Source organism: Falco naumanni, chromosome 1, assembly GCF_017639655.2.
Source record: "Falco naumanni isolate bFalNau1 chromosome 1, bFalNau1.pat, whole genome shotgun sequence".
Taxonomy (NCBI): domain Eukaryota; kingdom Metazoa; phylum Chordata; class Aves; order Falconiformes; family Falconidae; genus Falco; species Falco naumanni.
The window spans coordinates 73,609,378-73,632,370 of NC_054054.1; the positions used below are offsets into that span (position 1 = coordinate 73,609,378).

A 22,993-nucleotide genomic window follows, 5' to 3' on the forward strand; every position below is an offset into this window, starting at 1 on the left:
CTGAACACCTGCCTGCCCAAGGGGAGTGGGGAATGAATGCCTTGTGTTGCTGTGCTTGCGTGCGTGGCTTTTGCTTTACCTATTAAATTGCCTTTATCTCAACCCACAAGTTTTCTCATTTTTATCCTTCCAGTTCTCCCCCCTATCCCACCGGGGGTGGGGGTTGGAGCCGGGGGGGGGGGAGTGAGCAAGCAGCTGTGTGGTGCTTAGTTGCCAGCTGGGGTTAAACCATGACAGTATTACAAGGAAATCCCATCCCGAGGTGAGAGGGATAAAACAAAACAAGCTTCCTCTCTTTGACTGATGTTATGGCCAGAACCCCTTGGTACTTACAGACTTGTATAATACAGCTGCTTATCTACTGTTTTTTTTATTACATATGCATTGTATTTTCCACCCATCTTGATACAGTCCCTGATATTTATATCCCTCCCTATGTTATATTCAGCAGGGAATGGGGTCTGTTTTGTTTGATTAACTAGCCATTCTGCAAACAGCCATAAACACCAATCAGCCCCTGTGCAGTGGGAAAGCTTTAGAGCTGGGAATGGTAAACAACCCTCTCCTGCCACTGCAATCCCGGAGAGGGAGTTGTGCAGTCTATCTAGATCAGTTATTTTATGCAAACTGATTGAAGAATGAAATGTGATTACAGCCTGGTTAAAATACTTCTTAAAATACTCTACGTGGCACTTTAATCCTCTCCTCCCATAGCTTGGCTATTAAAAAGAAACTGATTTGTTGTAGTCACATTTTAAACCCGGACAACTCTGCCACCTAATTCAAATACAAAGAGACATAAACTGCTTGCTGGCAGTTGAACTAAAGAGAATAAAATGGTGGAAACCCCACAATCATCATTACTTTTCAGCCTAAGGAAAGATTCTGTGTATTTAACAGATGAATTTTAGCTTTTCTTTTGTTTGACACACTAAGAAAGCCAGCTTACCTACCTGGCATACCTCCTTCAATACTAGGCAGTTACTTCTATATTTTTAACCTGATGCCTGGAAAGTTCACTCCATCTACATTGCTTTCTAAGAAAAACATTCAGAAAACATGTTCTCAGTTGCTTGAATCAGGTCAGAAAAAGACAGCAGCAGGAGGCATCATACAGAATACAGGTACAGAAAAAAAACCCCACATTATTTTTTTTGGTGCTTTAAGGATTTTGTTGCATATGAAAGGTATCAGCCCAATGCCAGAGAATGAAAGGTCTTTTATCATTTTTATTTGCTGCTGCCTATGCAAGTACACCACTGACACATGCTAACCTTGCTGGTTTGAGTAACAGGAGAGAGAAAACTATTTTTCTACATTTATCTGATCCTCTGCTCAGCTGGGACTGCCACATTGGTGACTATAAACACGCAAAACCTGCAGAAACTGAAAATACTGTTTGGATAATGTTTAGAAAAGCTCCTCTGCACATCAGCAAATGAGCTCAGAGGGGCAATGTTATGAGGGAGAGCCTAAATAATGCCCTGCTGTGCTACACCCTGGTCCATCCCAGGAGCTGTCCACAGATCGTATGCACAGGCACGATGCGCATGCAGAGTCCCATTTTAGTTTAAAACACTTCTCTCCTAGATTTCAGAGCCCTACGTAGATGTGAGGAAGAAAACTGGGTGAAACTTCTGGCTGAATGAGATTTGACCCCCCCTGAAATATTCAGTGGGAGTTAAAGAGGTGTGTCTTCATTTTACATTACTCCAGAGGAGGCAAGTGAGTAAGGCTGGAGAGCAAAGTGGCCACAAGAGCCCCTGAGCGTGTCCTGACACCAGACCTTAGTGCAGCCTGACAGCCTTCACACTGGAGACTTTCTGCTTACTGTAATTGTCCTTTAAAGAAATAACCCCTTACATCCCAACCTCAGGATTTTGTTGGCATGAGTATGGTTTAAGCCCACAAAAGTTAATCATATTCTCTGGCATCCTCCTGAGCAGGACACCAACTATTTTGTAACAACTATCCAAATTTGAAGAACCGGATCTGGTGCTTCAAACTGGTCCTCTTCATCCTCTCTACCTCCTTAAACACAACATAAACATATTTTTTTTACAAACACTTGGTGTTCAATAAATTGCTGTATTCCAATAACATGCAGTTTTACTAGAACGTTTCCCACTATGTATAATCAGATGACTGAGGACAACATCAAAAAGCAGCAGGCAGCAAAAGTTTGCTCAGTATCTAGTCTTTCAGACCAGATGTTTTAAGATCAGACCTCAGAGATCTCTCTGGCTTTACAACCTGTGCTTGCATTTATATGCATATAGGTATTTAAAAGCACAGACCTGGAGTTTGTAAACATAAACACCATTTTGGAGATATGTAGGTAAAATTTTGGCTTCCTCTTCTGTACCTTAAATGACACTGGACTTTCTCCTCCCTCCTGTTCTGAGACTAGGATGGCTTTAAGGGCAATCATCTGCTTTAATTAAAGCTTCTGATACTTAGATACTTGATACTTATATATATTAGAGACTAGAAAGGTTGATTTTCCTAAGTATTCTGCCATTGTTTTTTAGTTTAAAATTTAATTTTCTTACACCATTCTTACGACTTCCCTAGCAATTCGCTGCCTACCAATATGATTATTAATACCTTGATTATATTATTTAAGGATGATAGTCTAAAACTTTTCTATCAGAGCAGCTGCAGGCTCTCCTTGAGCTATCCACTTTTGTTTTCCTATTACTTATGGCTGTAAGAGTGTTAGAATTAAAAACTCCTGAATGATTTCATGAGGGACTATTACATGTCTTACAGTAGCAACTTGCTACAGATCTACTACTCACCGCAATTGCATTTGCTGGTCTCTGGAATAGACTTTCACTTTGTTTAGTAACAAGTTATTTAAGAGAAAATTTACAAATCTGTCAAACTGTCTTATGAATGATTTGTATAGCAGCTCCAAAACCACAAACCAAGATCTTCTGTTGACTTTTGTACCTCTCACCAATTCAGACTTGCAGCCTCACAGTCCAAGCCATGCTTTAGAGCTGGGAATACACAGCACATTTTTACACATCCCTTTCTCATTACGTCTATTCACATCTTTTTCCTGTCACATATATCCTTTAAACAACCTTACATTCAATCCCATCATTTGCATTTGTTAATGCATCACAATGTATTTGGGTATTATTAAAATATGCTAATACACAAAAAATGATAGCTGGAAACATTTAAGCAAGAAAGTGAATACATTACCAACTTCTGTGCCTGAAGCAAGAGAGTGCTCTCCTGTCTGCATCTATTGATCATTAGACAGAGCCTGCATTTCCCTGATCTGTGCATGGTATGTCCCCAGTGCAGCCCACCACACTGTAAGCCTGCAAGTGGGCTTCAAAGTGACAGTCAGAGTTTTGGAAAGCTTCATTTGATTGCAAATTGAAAGTCGCAGAGTTCATTGCACAGGTAAAGTGAGACAATGTAAGCCGATGGAGATAGCAAAGGGGATGCATGACTGCATAGAGGAGAAGGGTCGAAAGAAGAAGGGCTCAGAGAGCTGGGAAAAAAGTTGGAATAGCTGGTAACCAAACAGAAGGGACAGAGGGTCAAAAAGCAGGAAAATGAAACAATAAGAGGGAGAGAACAAAGTGAAGAGAGAATTCAGAAGGAAAAGAATGAGCTGAGGTGGCTGGAGCTGTGCAGGAGTTTGTGTAGTCTCGGTACGGTGGTGTTATTCATCTTCATGGACCTGGAAATGTTACAGAACCTCTGCAGGAAAAGCACTAAGTTAAATGGAGATAAAATGGAGAAATAAGAGCAAACAGGACCAGAATAACAGATACCTAATATTTTTCATGTCCCCTGTAGCCAAACAAGTTTGGCTCCAAATGCCAAACTACTCTTCTCTGTCAGGCACTTTATAGAGTTTTTCTTAGGATAACGAGAATCCAAAATGAGGAGTCAGAGCACAGGCACATCTCTCTGCTATGGAAAGGGACATGAGCCACAGAGAGGGTTTGGCAAGGAAGCTGTGGCTTTACTATTGCCTTTGCATGAGTGAGTTAAATAAAGCAGGGGAAGGACAGGAGGAAACAAAGGAGGAGACATAATCCAAATTTCTATTTCTCCCTGAGGCAGCAATTTTTTACAGGCTTTTCCCACTGATGCTTTTGAAAAAGGGATATGAAACTACATTTGAGCACAAAAGAAAATGTGTCTTTGTTAAACTACACAAATTCAGATCTTTTAATCACTCTCCCATAGGAAAATGGCTGCAAGAAGCAACCCAAAGAAGTAACAAAAAATTCTTCAAAGAGGACATTTTACTCATCCCAAGCTTTGCTTCCCCACAGGTTGCTCATAAATGGCCCACATCTCATGTGAGCAGACTAGGAAAGCATATTCATAGGGGTTTGTAAGTTCCATCAGGAGTCTCTTGTTTAATAAAGAGCAACTTCATAGGCCTAAAGTGTAACAGGACATACTGTGTCATATTCATTCCAATTCCTGCTAAATCAAAATAAATGACTACTTCCCAAAGGGGAATGATATGCAAGCAGCACACCCAGTTTCTGAGGACACCAGGTGCTAACAGAGCAGAGCAGCGAGTGCTGAGCTCAAAGTCACTCTGCAGTAATAAAACCTGAGATAATGTACGTGCTACTCAAAAATTCAAAGCAAGGTATACCCTTCCACAAGCTACTGGCACACACAGGGAGGTTCAATGTTTTGCTAGCATTCCAGCACAGCTTGCTCATCCCTCTACGTTTTTTTGTCATTTAAAGCTGTTGGTCATACTTCCCCGCCCCCCGAGACAATACCAATGGAAAAGCCTAGGAAGGTAGTATATACAAGTATAGCAACTGCATTAGAAGTAGATTTACAGGTTGGGAAAAGTAGCAAAATTTTATTATTGAGCAAAAGTTTCCCTGTACTACTTTTTCATTATATATATTCATCATGCTTTCACTGTCAGATGCCATGCCAGGACTAACGTCACTCTAAAAGCAGTGCCCAAAGGACAACTGACACCCTACAAAACTGCCCCCTCAGTACCTTTCTGCCCCAAAGAATCTTCCTCTCCCAAACCCTTCCTGGCCTCTACAGCTGATAAACAGGATGGAGATCTTCATCATTGTGTTGTGATTTTAATTCATAAACTCATAGAACTCTTTGGGTTGGAAGGGATCTTAAAGATTGTTTAGTTCCAAACCCCCTGCCGTGGGCAGGGACACCTTCCACTAGACCCAGGGACACCTTCCACTAGACCAGGTTGCTCAAAGCCCCATCCAGCCTGGTCTTGAACACTTCCAGAGATGGGGCATCCACAGCTTATCTGGGCAACCTGTTCCAGTGCCTTGCCACTGTCATAACGAAGAATTTCTTCCTAATCTCTAATCTCTACCCTCTTCCAGTTTAAAGCCGTTCCTCCTTGCCCTATTGCTACAGGCCCTTGTTAAAAGTCCCTCTCCAGCTTTCTTGCAGACCCTCTTTAGTTACTGGAAGGCTGCAATAAGGTCTCCTTGGAGCCTGCTCTTCTCCAGGCTGAACAACCCCAACTCTTTCAGCCTGTCTTCACAGGAGAGGTGCTCTCATCTCCAGGTAACAGCATCATCTCCATGGCCCTCCTCTGGACTTGTTCCAACAGGACCATGTCCTTCTCATGTTAGAGGCCCCAATGATAAGGATATTGTGTGGGACAGTGTCAAAAACTTTGCACAAGTCCAGGTAAATGATGTCAGTTGCTCTTCCCCCATCCACCAATGCTATAGCCCCATCGTAGAAGGCCATCAGATTTGTCAGGCATGATTTACCCTTAGTGAATCCATGTTGGCTGTCACCAACCATTTCCTTATTTTCCATGTGCCTTAGCATAGATTCCAGGAGGATCTGCTCCTTGACCTTGCCGGGCACCAGGGCGAGACTGGCTGGCTGGTAGTTTCCTGGGTTTTCCTTTTTACCCTTTTAAATAATGGGCTTTGTATTTCCCCTTTTCCAGTCAGAGGGAACTTCACCAGGCTGCCATGACTTCTCAAGTATGGTGGGTGGTGGCTTCACAGCTTCATCTGCCAGTTCCCTCAAGATGCATAGATGCATCTTATCAGGTCCATGGAGTTGTGCACCTTCAGGTTTTTTACATGGTCTCGAACCTGATCTTCTCCTATAGCAGGTAGTTCTTCATTCTCCCGGTCCCTGCCTTTACCTTCTGTGACTGGGGTGGTGTGGTTGTAGTACTTGCTGAAGACCAAGGCAAAAAAGTCATTGAGCACCTCAGCCTTCTCCATGTCCCGGGTAACCAGGTCTCCAGAGAGAGCCCACATTTTCCAGTCCTCCTTTTATCACTGATGTACATATAGAAGCTTTTTTTGTTGCTGGCCAGATTTAATTCTGTCAGGGCTTTAGCTTTCCTAATCTGATCCCTGGCTGCTTGGACAGTTTCTCTGTATTCTTCCCAGGCTACCTGTCGTCCTTGCTTCCACCCCTTGTAGGCTTCCTTTTTCTGTCTGAGTATGTCCAGGAGCTTGTTCATCCATGCAGGCCTCCTGTTTTTTTTGCCCAACTTTGTCTTTGTTGGGACACATCAAACCTAAGCTTGGAAGAGGTGATCCTTGAATATTAACCAGCTTTTCTGGGCCCCGCTTCCTTCCAAGGCTTTATCCCATGGTACTCAACCAAGCAGATCCCTGAAGAGGCCAAAGTCTGCTCTCCTGAAGTCCAAGGGAGCGAGCTTGCTGTGCACCCTCCTCGCTGCCCTAAGGATCTCAAATTCTACCATTTCATGGTCACTGTGGGCAAGGCTGGCCTTGAGCCTCACATTCCCCACCAGCCCTTTCCTTGCTGGTGAGAACAAGGTCCAGCATAGCACCTCTCCTCGTTGGCTCCTCTAGCACTTGGAGAAGGAAGTTAATGTCAACATGCCAGAAACCTCCTGGATTGCTTATGCCCTGCTGTGTTGTCTCTTCAACAGATACTGGTGTGGTTGAGTTACGCCATGAGGACCAGGCACATGAGGCTGCTCCTATCTGTCTATAGACAGCCTCACTCAGTCTTTCTGGTCAGGCAGCCTGTAGCAGACCTCCGCTACAATGTCACCTGTCCCTCCCCTCCCCTTAATCCTGACCCATAAGCTCTCAGTTGGTACCTCACCCATTCCCAGGCAGAGCTTCAGGCACTTCAGCTCATCACTGACATAGAAAGCGACACCCCCTGCTCATCTCTGCTGCCTGTCCTTCCTAAAGAGCCTGTATCCTTCCATTCCAACTCTTCAGTCATGGGAGCCATCCCACCATGTCTCTGTGATGACAATCAGACCACAGCCCTGCAGGCTACAATATATGCGCATGTCTCTAACTCCTCTTGTTTACCCCCCATGCTACATGCATTTGCACAGAGGCAATTGTTTGGCCCCAATGAAGCTCACCTACTGGCTGGAGTGCTGGAATTCCTTTGCGTTGCTATTCAGGTGTTCTCCTGCTGATCTGCAATCTCTTTCCAGGCTCAGGACATCTCTTGCTGGCACTGGCATCAAACTGGTACCAGTGGGATGGATTGAGGTTTCCCTTCCCCAGCAATTTTAGTTTAAACCCCTCTTCACCAGCTTGGCAAGCCTTTGACCAAAGATGCTCTTCCCTTTCTCTGTCAGATGGACCCCATAAGCCCCCAGTAGACCAGCTTTCTCAAAGCGAGTCCCATGGTCTAAGGAGCTGAACCCCTGGCTGTGGCATGAGTCCCGCAACCATTTGTTGATTCGCCAGATTTGAGAGGTCCTTTCAAACCTCTTCCCTTTGACTGGAAGAATTGATGAAAAAACTACCTGCACTCCAGAGTCCCTTACTGCCACTCCCAGGGCTCTGAAACCCTTCTTGATACTCCTCAGGTTGCTCCTGGCTATATCACTGATGCTCATGTAAAACAAAATAGTCAGTGGACTGTATGAGGCTTGGTAGTCTCTCAGTGACATTCCTGTTACGAGCCCCCAATAAGAAGCACACCTCTCTAGCGAGCACGTCAGGTCAGCAAATGGGTGCCTCCGTACCTTTCAGAAGAGAGTTGCTTACTACTATCACTTGAAGACTTTTCTTAGTTGCACTTGTCACATGGGGAGCAGAGAGAGAAACATGCAGCAGAACTTCTGTCTTGGTGCAAATATATCCATAAAGACATCTCCTGTTTTGCAGTCTTTACTAGGGCCTGTATTTTACTTATTGGATGGTTTCTAACAGCACTCATGAGAGCTGTTTCTCTTTCAAACCTCTCCAGTGCTAATGCATAATAAATGTGCTCTTCACATAGTAATTACTCAGAAACATTTTTTTATGGAATATGACAATAGCAATAGCATTGCTCTGTTAGACCCAAATATGCACAAATTAAGCTATTTGTTTGTAGGGGTGGGCTCAGCATCCTTTTCTGTTTATGTTACCCTTTCTAGCAGGTGCCTCCCTAATACTGAGTGTTGATAGCTGAGAAAACTTCAGCAACAAATAATGCCAGCAAAAACGTCCTTTGAGCATTATCCTGACATACTCATGCTCAGCTTTTATTATCACTGACTGCAAATGCACTCTTTTTCTTAAATTATTTCCTAATTGTCAGTTTTCTTACTCCCTGCTCCCTTCCAAAATTTCCCATGCCCTAAAAATCCCAGCTTCAGGAGGGAGCTCAGAATTTCTACAATTTATCACTTGCCAGTGCAAACGAAAGCAGCGCGCATGCTGCTTACTTATTCAGAAGTTTTAAATCTCATATATAAAGCTTGAGATTATGGTATTCAGATGTGATATGGCCATCAAAACAAGTGGGGATACCTACTACTCTGGCAGCAATTCCCAAAGTTGCATGCTGCCAGAAAAAGGCACATATAAGAGAGATAAACTAAGCATTGCCAGCTGCAAACTCATCATACAGGTAGCCATGAGCAGTTAGTCCGCATGTTGTGGTCTAGCTACACTTGCTGTCAGAGTGTGTGGTGTTGTGGTCCTACCCTCCCCACCTATCAAAAATACCAAAAATTCTCCGGAGATTTAAAAAAAGAAAAAAAAAAAAAAAGAAGGAAAGCTCCTATTTGTTATCTCAACAGTTAGAGATTGAGTGCTGTTTAACACAACTTTAATTCTACTTTTTGCATGTACGTAAAGATTGTTTTAGATCAAATACCTGGCAATGAACAATTTGCCTTAAGGTGGCAATTACCTGCATAGTTCCACAGAGTTGGTCTCCCATCAGGACAGGGATGCATCCTGAATAGTCCACTTCTACACAAAAGAAACTCCAAGTGAAATCTCCACTGACAAAGGAATCAGTTTTCCTCTCCGGAGTGTTTTGCCATGTAAAAAGATGACTACAGGGTTAGAAACAGGCTAAAGCGTGAAGCACTTCACTTTGTATTTGGCCACCAGGATGATGATCACTCCTCAAAGGGCTATCAGCCATCGTTTCTCCATCTGAAAAACCTGGATTCAGCTCTCTGCAGAATGCAGTTCTACAGGATTCAAGAAAAATTAGTTCCTCAGGGTATATTTTGCCATTTCTTATTTTTATTGGCATTTGTAGTCACAGAATATGATCTTATTTTGATAGGTACTGTACAAAATAGGCTACCAAGAAAAATAGATTCCCAGCTTAGGCATTCCCAACCACTCTCTAGGAAAGGAAATTGTCTACGATAGCAGGGGAAGAAACCTGGGCACATAAATTAGGCATCTAAAGTTACACGTGATGGGAGTACAGTTGTAGCCATGACAGTTTAAGGATCTAAGTGAAGCAAATTTTTAAAAAAGAATCACCTTTGAACAGAAGAAGGGATATATCTGTAGGGGGATCCCTAAATAACCAAGCTTTAGGCAAACAAACCTCTGAAAACTAGCAGAAAATTTTAGGATTAGAAAACTGCCTCTGAGATTAATGCAATTATGTTAATCAATGAGACAATTCAAGAGAAATGTGTACCTGGCACCACTGAAGCTTGAGAAAATGAGAGATAATAAGGACTGATTGCTCAATAAAATATTCCCCCCCACCCCATCTTTTTGTATTGTGTCAGACTGTTATGAACTTTAGCTCCCATGCTCATCTTTTGAAATATAAGCTGTAGCTGCCCTTTGAGGATGAAGGCTGAAAGGTCAGGCACAGAGAAGCTGTTTTCTGAGAAATACTTTGTCTGATAACGGCCATGTTCATTAACTTAGTTCATTTTGGGATACAGTGTTCTTTGGTTTCACCCACATCACATGAATGATGGTATTTAGATGACCGTAGTGTGAGTCCCTCTGTCCCTCTTATTTGGCAGTTATAAAATAAGCCAAAAGAAGGGAAAGAGCAAAAAAACAACAAAATAGTGCTGCTCAGTTAATGGGTAGTGATTGTAGTACACCAGAGACCTAGTTGTCAAGGTTTTTGTTAGTGTAGTAACAAAGGAGAGTGTTAAGGAGTTTGAAGAAAAGGAAAGACTACTGTCTTGAGGGAAAACTTTATACCTTACGGAAGAGTCCTTGGAGAAAGCATAAAGATGCTTGCTCAAAAAAAGTAGTTGTGCTGGAAGCTCACATGAATGATTTCCAATTCAGAAATGAGAAAGCTACTGGGAGAGTTAGAATTGACCATGAAGGGCCTTGAAACTCGAGACAACTGGTTTGTTTGGGTTTTTTTCCTTTTTTATTTTTTTTTCTCCCCAGGAGCATTTTCAATTGAACTGAATGCAGAAAGAATGTTTTATAAAGGTCCCAGAAAATAACACTGAAAACTAATGAAGCGATGGACTGAGGGTTGTATGGGTAAATCACAGACATGCTATGGAAGGTCAACTGGCAAAACTTAAACAGACACAGAAGCTTAAGCAACAGAAAGTCACAGGGAAGAAAATTAAGATGATTAAGTCAGCTACTGTAGGTTTCCTGTGGAACCAAGTTAGTGGTCAGACATGAAAGGACAGTAGAGGAATATACACAAATTTTATTTCAGATAAAAGGAGCTCAGTTCAGTGTAAGAGAGGCAGAACTGCAAGTTGTCTCCCTGGAGCCACTAGCTGAATTTGTTTGGACTTGAGAATACTCTGGGATGAGCTACAGATAGAAAAGACTATGGTCTTAGAGGTAGGATGACCCACAAAAACTGGAGAACAGATCTGGAAAATTCTCTAAGATAATAGAGATAAGAGAGCAAGCAAAGACAGTCATGAAAGGTAGAGTAGCATGGCATCACAGCAGGACATCAGTCAGCGACATCTGAGGCTGTTAAGTGACTGGCAGGCATATGCAGGCTGACCTTTGAACAGTAGTCATGAGCAACTTGGATGGCATTTCAGTGAGAGCAAAAGGGGGAAAGCACATTTGGGAGCACCTAAGATGAAACAGGAGAAGTTGAACTCAGATAAAATTTTCAGGAAACTTTGGAGACAAAAGGAATATGGCAGTAGTTGGTAGTAGGCTTGCTTAGTTGTTGGATGAGCACACGTCCATGTAGATCCACTTCTTGATATGTAGGCTAACTCAAATTTGGACTTACATTTTCATTTGAATAAAATGAAACTCTGCAGAAAATAACTTTTACAGGTGTTCTACTCAAGATAAAACCTGTGAAAACTTAAGAAAGTCAAAGTTATGTAAAATTTTAGTATATGTGTAAGAGCATTTGTGAGAGAGAGCAAGCATTTTGTTCAGCCTACCTTGAATTCTAGGAAAATGAGGCAGCAGGAAAACAGTTTTGCATTTCAGGTTTAAAGCCATGCATAGAATCTTCTTCACACTCTGTTAACTGTTACAGATCAGTTATTAGACATCCAAACCACACTGACTCCCTAAGCTAATCCAGATAACTATTAGCCTTTTGATAATGCCTGAAAATAACACCGCACCGTGTTTGTAGTGCTTTCTGGACAGGACTCTACATTTTTGCACTGCTGCAAGTTTGTTTAAGCCCTAGATATGGAAGCAAAGACACACAGGATTATAGGGGAAAAAAAAAGTAGCCAGACCATCCATGATAATACAAACTGAAGACAGCAGAACTATTTCGTACCCCCAGGCACCTGTCAGCTCCAAGTCATGGACTGTACAGGAGACTGCAATTGCAAAATAAATAAATTGCATCTTCAGCTTTGGGTCTGAACACGTCAAGGTGTTAAGGGTATTCCTGAACCTTATTACTTGTAGAACAACAACAGAACATCTCCTCTGCCCAAGAAGCATCACCTCCAGAAGCAGAGGGGAACCAGGGAACCAGTGTCTGGTTGATAATTAGTTTGCTAACCAACAGCTGCATAGTGTAGCTGATCTCCTTGTAGTGAATTGAGGTATACGGGCAACTGGAGTACAGTCCAAGCATTTTTATATGCGCTTGCCTTTTCTGCTTCCTATCCATTTCTTAGCTACTGTCTAACTGCTGAATCACAGTACAGATCCAATATCAAAAAAGTCTGTCTTGTTATGTCTTGTTTTCAGTGTCTTTTTATTGGCCAACTCCATGGTCAGAAATGTTCACAACAAAGATGTATGGACTTGCATATATTAACTAGATCTTTTTGTCTATCTGGCAGATCAGTGTATCTGCCACCAGAACAGCAATTCCAACGGCAAATTTGTGAGTAAATCGAGATAATTAGTTAATTCAGGAGTTTTTTTGGCCCATCAGTAGAAATCTTCATGCTGTTGCTACTGCTGAAAACAAATTAAGCATAACCATGTCCACCTACTAACAATTTATTCTAGCACAGAATTGCAAATCATTATTACCCCCTTCTTCCCCAGACAAATCACCTTAGCAAAGCATTGTTATGACCAATCCATAGGTAGTTTAAACAATATTATTACTATTAAGTATTCTGAGGAAGGTAAAAGTGCCACCCACATTGTCCAGGGAAAAGAAACGGTCTCAGCAGCTGCTAGCATGTTTCCACTGGCAATGCAAGTAGGGTCACAAGAAAATAAAAATCTCAAGACCCAATTCCTTTTAATATTGTGTGCAAGCTGGAGGACATATTATTAGAGCCTAAGAGGAGTTTCTTTTAACGCACCATCCAGAGGCATTATTTCACCTGACAGTCATTCACAAGTTTCCTACCGGCTAAATATTTTACAGATAAGAGTTAAATAGACATAGGTTTCAAATGCATTCGGGTTCTGCCTATGCAGCACGGGAAAGGAATTTTCCACTTTGTACTGCTGAGAAAAATGCAGACGCTGTAGGCTATGGTGTCATGTTCAGAGGAACAAGGTGGGTAGGATAGGGCATTAGGCACTATTATACTCTAGGGAAGAAAGAGCAGACAGGGGCACAATGGAAGTGCTTCATTATATTTAAATGGGAATAGTTCCAAGGACAGGAAAGCCTGTGGTGCTTGTAAAGGATTAAGCAGGGTAATGTGCTTTTTAAGAAGACATAAAGAGGTATGTAATATGATATGTGTAAACCTAAATGATTTTTCTTGGAGTCCTCAATGAATGTTTAAGCAGGCATGACTTAGGCCTCTGTAAATCCTCTCCGAATAAATAACTTCTGCAAAAAATAGAGATTCCTTTAACAGAATGAGATGCATATTTCATAACCTATGCAAAAAAGGAAAATCAATTTGAGATGCACAATACACTTAGGAATAATAAAGAAAAAATAAGATAAAAGTAAATATTCTCCAGAATAATCCAAGCATATATAGGAATGCAGCTACCTCCTCATCCATTTTGATTTGACAGAGCAGGAAGACAACTGAATGCTTTCCTATCTTCAGCTCAGATCTTCAACTGCTTTTTGCTATCTTTTGAGAGAGGAAGAGAGCGTAAGTGGCAGAATATATCTAAAGTGCTTGCGCTTTTCAGGCTGTCTCCTGTTTGAGGTGTTTAAAACTCTGCTCTCGCTTCAGGGTGAATCTACCCAGCTGCTCCCTATCTAGACCTGATGGTGTATATATAGCTTTTCACTATGGATGGAATAGAAGCACACACAGTGATATGTATGCACCTGATTTATGAGAACAGGACCAATAAATATCTAAACCTGAAAACTTACAATGGCACGATCTTCCCATCTTATTTCTCTTGCCTGCACTGCCCTCCTGCCAGGAAAAGCAGGTCACAGTGGATTGCCTGATGCAAAATGGGACTATGCAATCATTGTCATTTGGTTGTATTGTATTTTCACTCACACAGGCGCCATTCCCCATAAAGTCACTGGTACGGGAAGCATGCAGTCCTGCTAAGCGGAATGATGCAATGAGTAAATCAGAGGTTGATCCCCCCCTCTTTCCCCCTGTTTATATATACATTAGTATTAAACGGCTACTTTCCTCAAAATAAGAATTCCAACTCTACTGTAATTTGCAGAATAAAACCAAGACAAAACTGAAGTACTTTCAAGATATAACAAAAATGTTTGGCAAAGCCTTTTCTGTGATGGCTACTCGCAAACCCCATTTAACCTCAGAAAGGGTGCAGCAGGGAGTGTTGTTAAAGAAAAGCATGTCCACCACGTCCATAACATCCTTCCTGCACACATCTCTCCCATGGTGGTCGCTTCTACCACAGTCTCTTCATGGTCACTAGGCAGCCTGGTGGAAATTCCTTTCCCTGTACCCATTTGGAAGCACTTGTTAAGTCTCAGCCCTCACTTGGCACTCTAGGAATGTGTGCCAAGGCAATGGCCTTGGAGAGCTTGGATGAACTGCTGTTCAGTCATGCTTTAAGTGCTGATTAATGGTAGAAACAAAATGAAGCACAGAGGGAGACCTGTTGGCTTAGCTTGACTAAGGTTATAATCTGGTTAATAGCTCTGATGTCGCCAGTTAAATTCATTCAAGACCCTGAAGAACATCATGAAGTATAAAAATAGCCTGAGGGGACTCATGAATTCTTTCCTCTGAAATGTTTTCATTTTTTTGAAGTATGTTATAGAGATCATAATCTCTGCCTCTTATCAGCTACCTTTTCCAATATTAACTTTCCTTGCTTAAGACTAGCTTTTAACATCACACTCTTCATCCAGCTTTCTTCCTGAGCAAGCCAAATAAAATCTCCCAAAAGCCTCTGTGTGAACAGCATCTGGCAAATAATCTTTTTCTATGTCATTTCTTCCCATAAGGTGAAAAAAGTGGAGGAACTGGGAGAACTGGCTTAGGCCCAATTCTGATGAACATACACATATAGGTGGATGTGTATATTCATCAGAATTGTGCCTAAGCCCCGTGATATTTTAAAACTGGAGGGTGGTTGGCTTTATCCCATGCTACAACTTGCTTTTTCAATATCATTTGCAAGTGCTTATTCCTGGGAAGTAGAGGCATGGGAAATTAAAGATCTCAAATATTTCTGGTTTTGCCACGTTTCCATGAATGAGAAATCAAAGACACTAATCTGGAATTACCTGCCAGCATGATACGCTGGTTGCTTTTTTCAGCTAAAAGCCATTAGGTAACAGAGCTGTGTTTGACCCACTCTGGTTTTTAATTCCTCTGAAACTCTTACTATAACTTGGGAAGGCAAACCAGGAGGAGGGCAGGTTCTTTTATACAAAAGGCAAAACCCAGTTTTATCAGTCTCTTAGAAACTAAACTAAAATATATTTTCTCAAAAAAAGCAATTTCCTGTAGCAAATAAATCTTCAGTGTGTCTTTTTTTCTTTGCTTTTTCAGCTTATGACTTTATCTAAAAGGGTTTCAAAAATGCAGCTCCTCGGGCCTCTCTTGCCTCTCCTTTCATGCTGTTTAGTTCTTCAGAGGAGAAAATATGATCTCAGTTATACAGAGGGTAGATTAGTGATTGTCAAAACTCCAAAGAATCTCTGTTATTTTGTGGTTCTTTTATTATCAAGAGATCACCAGTGATTTCATAATTCTTTTTAACATATTCTTTTCTCTTACATGTTTGTATCCAGTGTCAAAACAGCAGAAATTACAGGTTTTCCTAGCAAATGGATTTCAGTGGACACAAAAGGCACTTTGTCTGGATTTTCAGAAGTGTATAAACCAAGCTTAAAACAAGTGAACACACAACTTCCTGGATATTTGCTCTCATCAGTGTTCACATTTTGAATTTTAAAATAAAATCTAAAAAATATGGTATTTATCAGGTTTGATTTAAAACTCTGAACATGAAAATATGGTAGTAGGGAAAAGGTTTATATACAGTCACTCATTAACTCATATTCACTCTCATACTGAACCCTTTCATGGACTAGTGTTCTTATAAAAGATGTAGCTGTCAACCAAAAAATTGGGAGGGAACTATGGCTTTCACAAATGTGCCTACAAATATTGACTCCTGCTCTAAAAGTATTTTGCCACTTTTAAACCCACTACAGAAGGTGGCTCTAAGACTCTTCTTTAAAGCCAGATCATCTTTTTCTGCCTGCTTCTCTTAAAAATACATGATTCAGACCTACAACTGAAAGCCAAGATTTTCAGTGTCAGGAGTGTGCAAAAATAAGTTAATTAATGTCTCATACAGCACATTGCTACATATTCTGGGGTTATAAGTCCAGTGATCCTATTCCCATTTTGCATCCTGACAAATGCATTCATCTTTCATACCTATAAAACCCTCTTGGAGCAAACATTTTAAAATGTTGAAAACAAGGTATGTAGCTGAGAAGTCCCCATTCTCTGTGCCAATGCAAGGGGCTTGCAGAAATTGGTACCAGGAGTGATCATTATTTGGGTGCAATTGCATCCCTTATAGTTAAAAGCAACAACTAAGCAAACGTGGTGTTACAGCTGAGCATCTCCAATGGGAAACAAAAAGTAAGTCATACCAGTACCTTCTGAATGCCTGCGGTCGACTCCAAGACGTTGTTCTCTGAGCCATTACTTCTGTTAATCATCCGCCACATTTGGGCATACATGCTGTCTCTCTCAAAAGGGTTCATCCCTTTCACTCGGACGTGCTCATAGACTGCAGAGTCCAAGACAGTGCCATAAGGAATATCCGTCTGCCTTGAGAGATCCTGGAGAGACCTTAATTGTTGGTGAAGAAAAGAGACACAGGAGACTTGAAGCCACATTTTCAAGAGGAAGAAGCTGCAGGCAAGTAAAAGGGCAACACATAGGAGGATGGCTGTCAAGCCAGTTTCTTTTGTTGCTGGGTGGCTTTTTTTTTCTCCTCCTTTTTTTTTTTTTTTTCTTAAAAGACAAAGTGAGACTGAAAAACTCTTTTTATGGTTTAAGACAGAAGGAGGAATACAAAATGAAAGGAGTGGAAAATATGAAACTGGATGAAAAGGGAACAATGGAAGGAGTAAGAGGATCCTATCAAATGGTGAGCTCCTTTGAGAGGGGGCAAAGGAGAAAAGGGGGCATTGCAGTTCCTCCAGCCGTATGCAGCAAGTTCAACAGAAGCCGGGTAACTGCCTATGAGAGTACGGTGCCACCACACACCCCGCTGCTGGGGAGCAGAAGAGGTAGCACCAGAACTCACCAAATCTAGCCCAAAGGATCTGGGCTGAGTACTTCTACGTGCTGCTGGGTTACTCAGTGAAGTACAGCTTTCTGGTGGCATTCCTGCACTGAATGGTGTACCCATCACACCGATCACATCCTACACTATTTTCAGCAATAGGAAGATTTCTGTTGTGGTTTCATGAAATGCCTTTTCATCACAGTTCAAGCTATTTAGTCCAATAAATTTGTTCTACTTTACATATTATCTAGTCTTATCTATTCCCTATATGCAAGAAAAAAATAAACATTTTAGAAGTTTCTAAAGCAACTCAAATATGGTTTTGCCAGCCCTACTTTGGACTTAAAAAGGTATATTGGAACTTTTAAAGTCTCCTTACATCTTGGCCTTTATTTTTCTGTCCTATAGAATTGCTGTCCCATACTTTTGGTTCTTTAATGGCATTCATTGAAGTTTCAAAATAACTACTGCAATATGTTTACTGCCTAAAACCTATTACAGCTTTCCTGGTGCAAATTAACTTTGTATAAACTGCACAAATCTAGTGGATGACACCTAAGGACAAATCAAGGAGCTGAATGCTGTTTTAAAGCAGGCAATAGCAAACAGTAAAAGCTCATCGCAGCCACAGAAAATGCAAGCAAATTCCAAGTTGTGTTTCTGAAACATGTAAATATAGAAGCTAGTGAAAATGGCCCTACAGGGGGCAAAAAAAATTGAATTCTTAGGTGTTCCAGGGATGGCACTGAAGAAAACAGTAATCAGACCTCAAAGGATATGTATGCCTCTGAACACAACAGAAAGCAGGAAAAGAAGAAATCGATAGAGCTCAGTGGCAAGGGTTTAGAGGTTAGTTAAGTCAAAAAGAAATCCTTTGAAATTCAGACATATGGGCTTAGAATAATATTGAACAAGACCTATATTCTAAGCAGATAACATGCAGCAAATATATAGAAGGGATAAATTTAATTTTGAAGAGTAGATAACTAATGGTATTAAAACCCCCACAATCCTCTCCTCTATCTCCAACAAGATGGCATTCCTCTTCAAGAACATAAGCAGCAGGGAACTTGCAAAGAATCAGTACACATATGGGATCATCAAAGGTGAGCTGCTAAATAAAGCTTTTCCTGAAACCAAGTATATCGGTCTTCTACCAGAGGATTGAGACATGCCCTTTTCTAGGACGAAAAATCTGAGACCCTAGTAGACTCAGATATCAGGAGAATAAGTACTGCAGCTAATTTATAATCAAAAATTATATAAAAAAAGAAGGAATAAAATTATCAAGTACAGGTAGAAACCTATAAGTTTTGAAAGATTAAATATGAAATGGATGAACTGTTAGCAAAAACGTGAAACCTCATTACGGCCAGTGTGTGAAAGGGAAGCAGTAAATATTTTTTAAAGGCTCTAGTGGTAATCAGGTGAATATGAAAGTAAACTACTAAGATGTTATGCTTAGGTTTAATAAACAAACTGAAATAAGGATTGATACAATTTTGAAGATCAGTCCTGAAGTTTAGATATAGCCACCAGGTAGGTTTCTCCAGGGAAAGCATTTCAATCATCTATTACACTTTGAAATTACAACACCCCCACCGTGAATTTCAAAAAGGCCTTCATCTCATCAGACAATATAAAGAAGGTGGAATATGGACAGGCTACAAAGGATGAATTTAAAACACTTCCTGACAACTCTGAATAGCATTAGGAAAGCCAGTCCTCAGCTAAAGTGAATGCTCTTGAGGGACTTCAAGGGTAGCAAGAACAGCTTTTGCAGAACTAAAAGGCTGAACAAGGCAAGTGTGGACCTGTTTAGGGGAACAGCACACACAGCTAAGGCTGGGGTTCTCAATGCCTTCTTTGCCTCACTTTTCCCCAACAAGGTCTCCCAGGTCTCTGTGACTAGAGGCAGGGTTCAAAGAGGCAATGAACAACCAGCAGTAGGTGGTCAGGTAAATCCCAGCCAGACAAGGCAGGGAGTGATTGACAACACTAGACCCACAGAATCCCATGAGGCCTGGCAGGCTGCATCAAAGGAAGGCTGTGCAGAGAGAGCTGTCCAATGTTCTTGCAAGCCTGCTTGCTTCGATTTTTGAAAGATAAGGGCATTGGAGAAGTTCCCTGACCACTGGAGAAAGGAAATGTCCAGACTATACTCAAAAAACATAAAATAAAATGATTCATGGAATTAAAGCTGGTCATCCAACATCATGGAGTGAGTCCTTTCAGAGCACATTTATGAGCACATGAAGGAGAAGAAGTTGGTTGGGAGCAGTCAACATCGATATACCAAAGGTAAGTCGTGCCTGACCAATCTGGTTGCCTCCTACAGTAAAACGACTTGGTTTATGGACAGGACTGAAGAAATGGATGTAGTTTACTTTAACTACAAGGCTTTCAATACTGTCTCCCACATTCTTGTACCCAAATGAGGTCTGCCTGCGTGGGAAACCAGATGGATATTTTCTGATTGGATAGTCAAGATCACAGGGTAGCTCACCTGCAGGCTGGTAACAGATACCAGAGAGGTCTAACCTGGGATGTGTCTCACCAATAACCCAGAGGAGGTGAGTAAGCACTATCTTGTCAAGTTGGCAGGTGATGTGACATTGGGGGACCAGATGATTGCTCAAGGACAGGCTGCCATTCAGATAGACCTAGAAAGGCTGGAAAAATGGGCTGAAATTCAGTAAAGACAAATGCAAAGCCTTCCACCTGGGGAGGAATAACCCCCTACAACAACCCAGGCTGGGGTGCAGCTTTGCAGAAAGGCACCCTGGTAAACGGTGGTGGGCCTTGGTGAACATTTCTCTCTGTTTCACCATTAGGCAAAATGTTGTGTAGAAGTAGGTGTATGACTATTACATTGACAGTCTATCTGTCAAAAGCATCACTGATGAAAGGCACTAGATAAATACAAACATACTATATTCATCTATTTGTGTTACTGCTGGTGCTGTAAATACACTTCTGTATTTCCTGGCAGTGCTCAGAAGTGCAATAAACTATTACAGGATACATATTGTAATGTCCTGTAAATGTTGTGTTGTTATGCCTACTGCTAGAAAAGTATACAAAAAGTATTTACTGAGTCTCTAATTTCTAGTGACAACACCTAGTGAAATTGCAATCATTACAAGTAATGTAAGCCATATAATTTCTAATATAAGAGGCAACAAAACATTTTTCTGAAAATTATTGCTAACTGGTATAAGAATGATATGTGTAGCTGCTGCTACAAAACAGTACAGTTAGAAACAGCATAAAAGAAAAACAGCTCCTCTGTATATCTTGTGGCTATAAAAGCAACCTTGCTACTTTCAGGAAGACACACCAACACAGGACACAAGCTGTTAGTCCAGAAGCGTACTACAATCAGGTATGCAAACCATAATACAAACAGCCTGAGAAGCAAGCAAGAGTGCCATCACACATGAAGGCATCACCAGCAGGGAAATAACAAGGAGGAGAATTATGCCAATGCCTTCAGGAAGGCATGTTGTAGCTGTCAGGTTTGGGACTAACTACAGTTTGCAGTCCTTTACTGTTTGGTGTTCTCTCCTAAAACACAGGATGCCTCTCAGCTGCACTGCTCTGCATCTTTTCACAGTTGCAGGTGCTCCTCTGTGCTGAGAAAATGATGTCAAGAAGATAAGAGCAAGACAAATATGCACATAAACTCTTTGGATGCTCTAAATGCTGTTGTCAGCAGCAAACTCTAAGTTTTGGTTCACCTGACCCAAAGCTGGAAGTGTACATGTGCGTATATATGCTGCTGCATAGGCAAGATGCAAGAATGAAAAAGACCTATCACATCAGTGACTTCATTGCCTCACACAAACATGTTAAACGGGATCACAATATATATGATTTCTTGCAGAAGCTGTTTTTATAACCCACTACTCTGCAGACTACTGGTATGACATTCACAACCTAGCAGCTATGGCACAGCAAAATAAAGAGAAATTGACAAACCTTGATAAAATTAATACAATTATTAAACCATTGAGGTTCCTTTCTAGAAGAAAGAACTTTAATAACTGCTTTGCCTCCAGCCTGGTTTGCAGGTTACACATTGTTCAATGTACATTTACTCCTGGATTAAACAACTCATTCACTGTCCAGACAAATATATTTAGTGGAGACAGAAATTCCCAGCCTCACTATGTCACCCAGTCTCACCACATAGCTGCCACACCAGATCACAAAATAAGGGAAAAGTATTTTTCAAGCTGATTAATTGCTGCAGGGTAACCTTTGATGCCCAAATTCTGGTACTGTTATCCACGCTGGATGAGCATTTAATTTTGCAATAGTTTTCCTGATCTCAATTGAACTACTTGCAGATCAAAGCATACATCTAAGATGAGTAAGGGAATTATAATCCCACATTTTAAAAAATTTATCTCTTTGAATTTCTAATTTTGAAGCAATAAGGTAATGAATGATAAAAAATGTTTAAAAATAAAAAAAGACGATATAGTTGGAAAAAAAAAATAAAATAAAAAACCTTTAACTGAGCTTGTATATAGACAAATTCTACTTCCAGGGAAATGACCATGCAGTCAGGTCACAGTTTAGCTTGATTTTGGTTATCACTCATGAAGCGTTGCAGAGAAAAATGTGGTCCTTATGGTAAGTTTTTTTCTCATTGCAATTACTGGGGTGATATTCCCATACAAATTAACTACAATATAGGGCTATTCTGAGGATGAATTGAGTCATTTGAGGATGAATTATTAAAAGACATATGTATTTTTCTGCATTTGTTGATTTTGTTTAGTATTCTGCACCTTAGTCGGGCAGCAGTTGTCAGGTTACTTTCATTTTCCGGCTTAGTACAAATGAGTTGCATTGTAATGTAAAAAATTATCTCTGCTTTCACCTTGAAAAAAAAATCCCAACGTATTAGGTTCTGCATATATTTCTTTCCCCAAAGTACACCCACTTCTATAAATTAAAATCCTAGACTTAGAATTGGTAGTATGTTGTTTGTGTATGTCAGCCAAAAGTGTTTAAAAAGTACACAGAAAAGGTAGAAAAAAAAGGCCATCTCCATAAAGTGATACCGAAGGCTAGTTGTTTTGTTAGGATTGACTGTTGCACAGAACTGTCTGCAAGAAGTAGTCACTAGATTTTAGGAGAAAATGACTGATGTCATGGCTTACACTGAAGTCTTTATTTATGGCTAATTCAGATAAAGATTTCCAATGTTTCCCCCCCCCCCCCCCCCCCCCCCGGACATTAAGTGTTAATTCATAGGCAGGCTTACTGAAAGGGCAGACTAGACCAAGATTTGACTGTTGGCAGCGACTGCTTGCTAGCCAGTTTGAAGATCTGTGTGAACCAGAACGTTAGAGGTAAGGTTAAAGAACATTCTGTTTTTCAGCGTAAAGAATTCCTACTCCAATCACTCCGTTCTGGTGTAACCCCCCTGGCAGAAAAACTTGTAGGCAGTTGTTTTGAGCTGTTTAAACCCTTGGGGACATCTTAGCTTCAAAGTGAATCATGGTGTAGGAAAAATGTTGTGAAAAGAATGACTAAACAAAACAAGGATGATACAAGGCATGCTTTATCACTATGCCCCCATTGTTTGGAGGCAGAGGTCTTGCCTATCACATAGAACATATTACTTATGACATGGAGAACAT

The 22,993-nt window shown here is 40.9% G+C and overlaps 1 protein-coding gene across 2 annotated transcripts in view; it reads right to left on the bottom strand.

Annotated features, from left to right (window-relative positions):
* The window catches only part of GRID2 (glutamate ionotropic receptor delta type subunit 2), a 731,038-nt gene that overhangs the window by 86,779 nt on the left and 621,266 nt on the right, over positions 1 to 22,993 (bottom strand). For both annotated transcript variants that reach the window (XR_005828679.1, XM_040599440.1), the window contains exon 13: positions 16,699 to 16,894. Coding sequence is in view for 1 of the 2 variants with exons in the window: in XM_040599440.1 (XP_040455374.1) it covers positions 16,699 to 16,894 (196 nt within the window). In the remaining variant the exon portion in view is untranslated. The remainder of the gene's footprint in view (positions 1 to 16,698; positions 16,895 to 22,993) is intronic.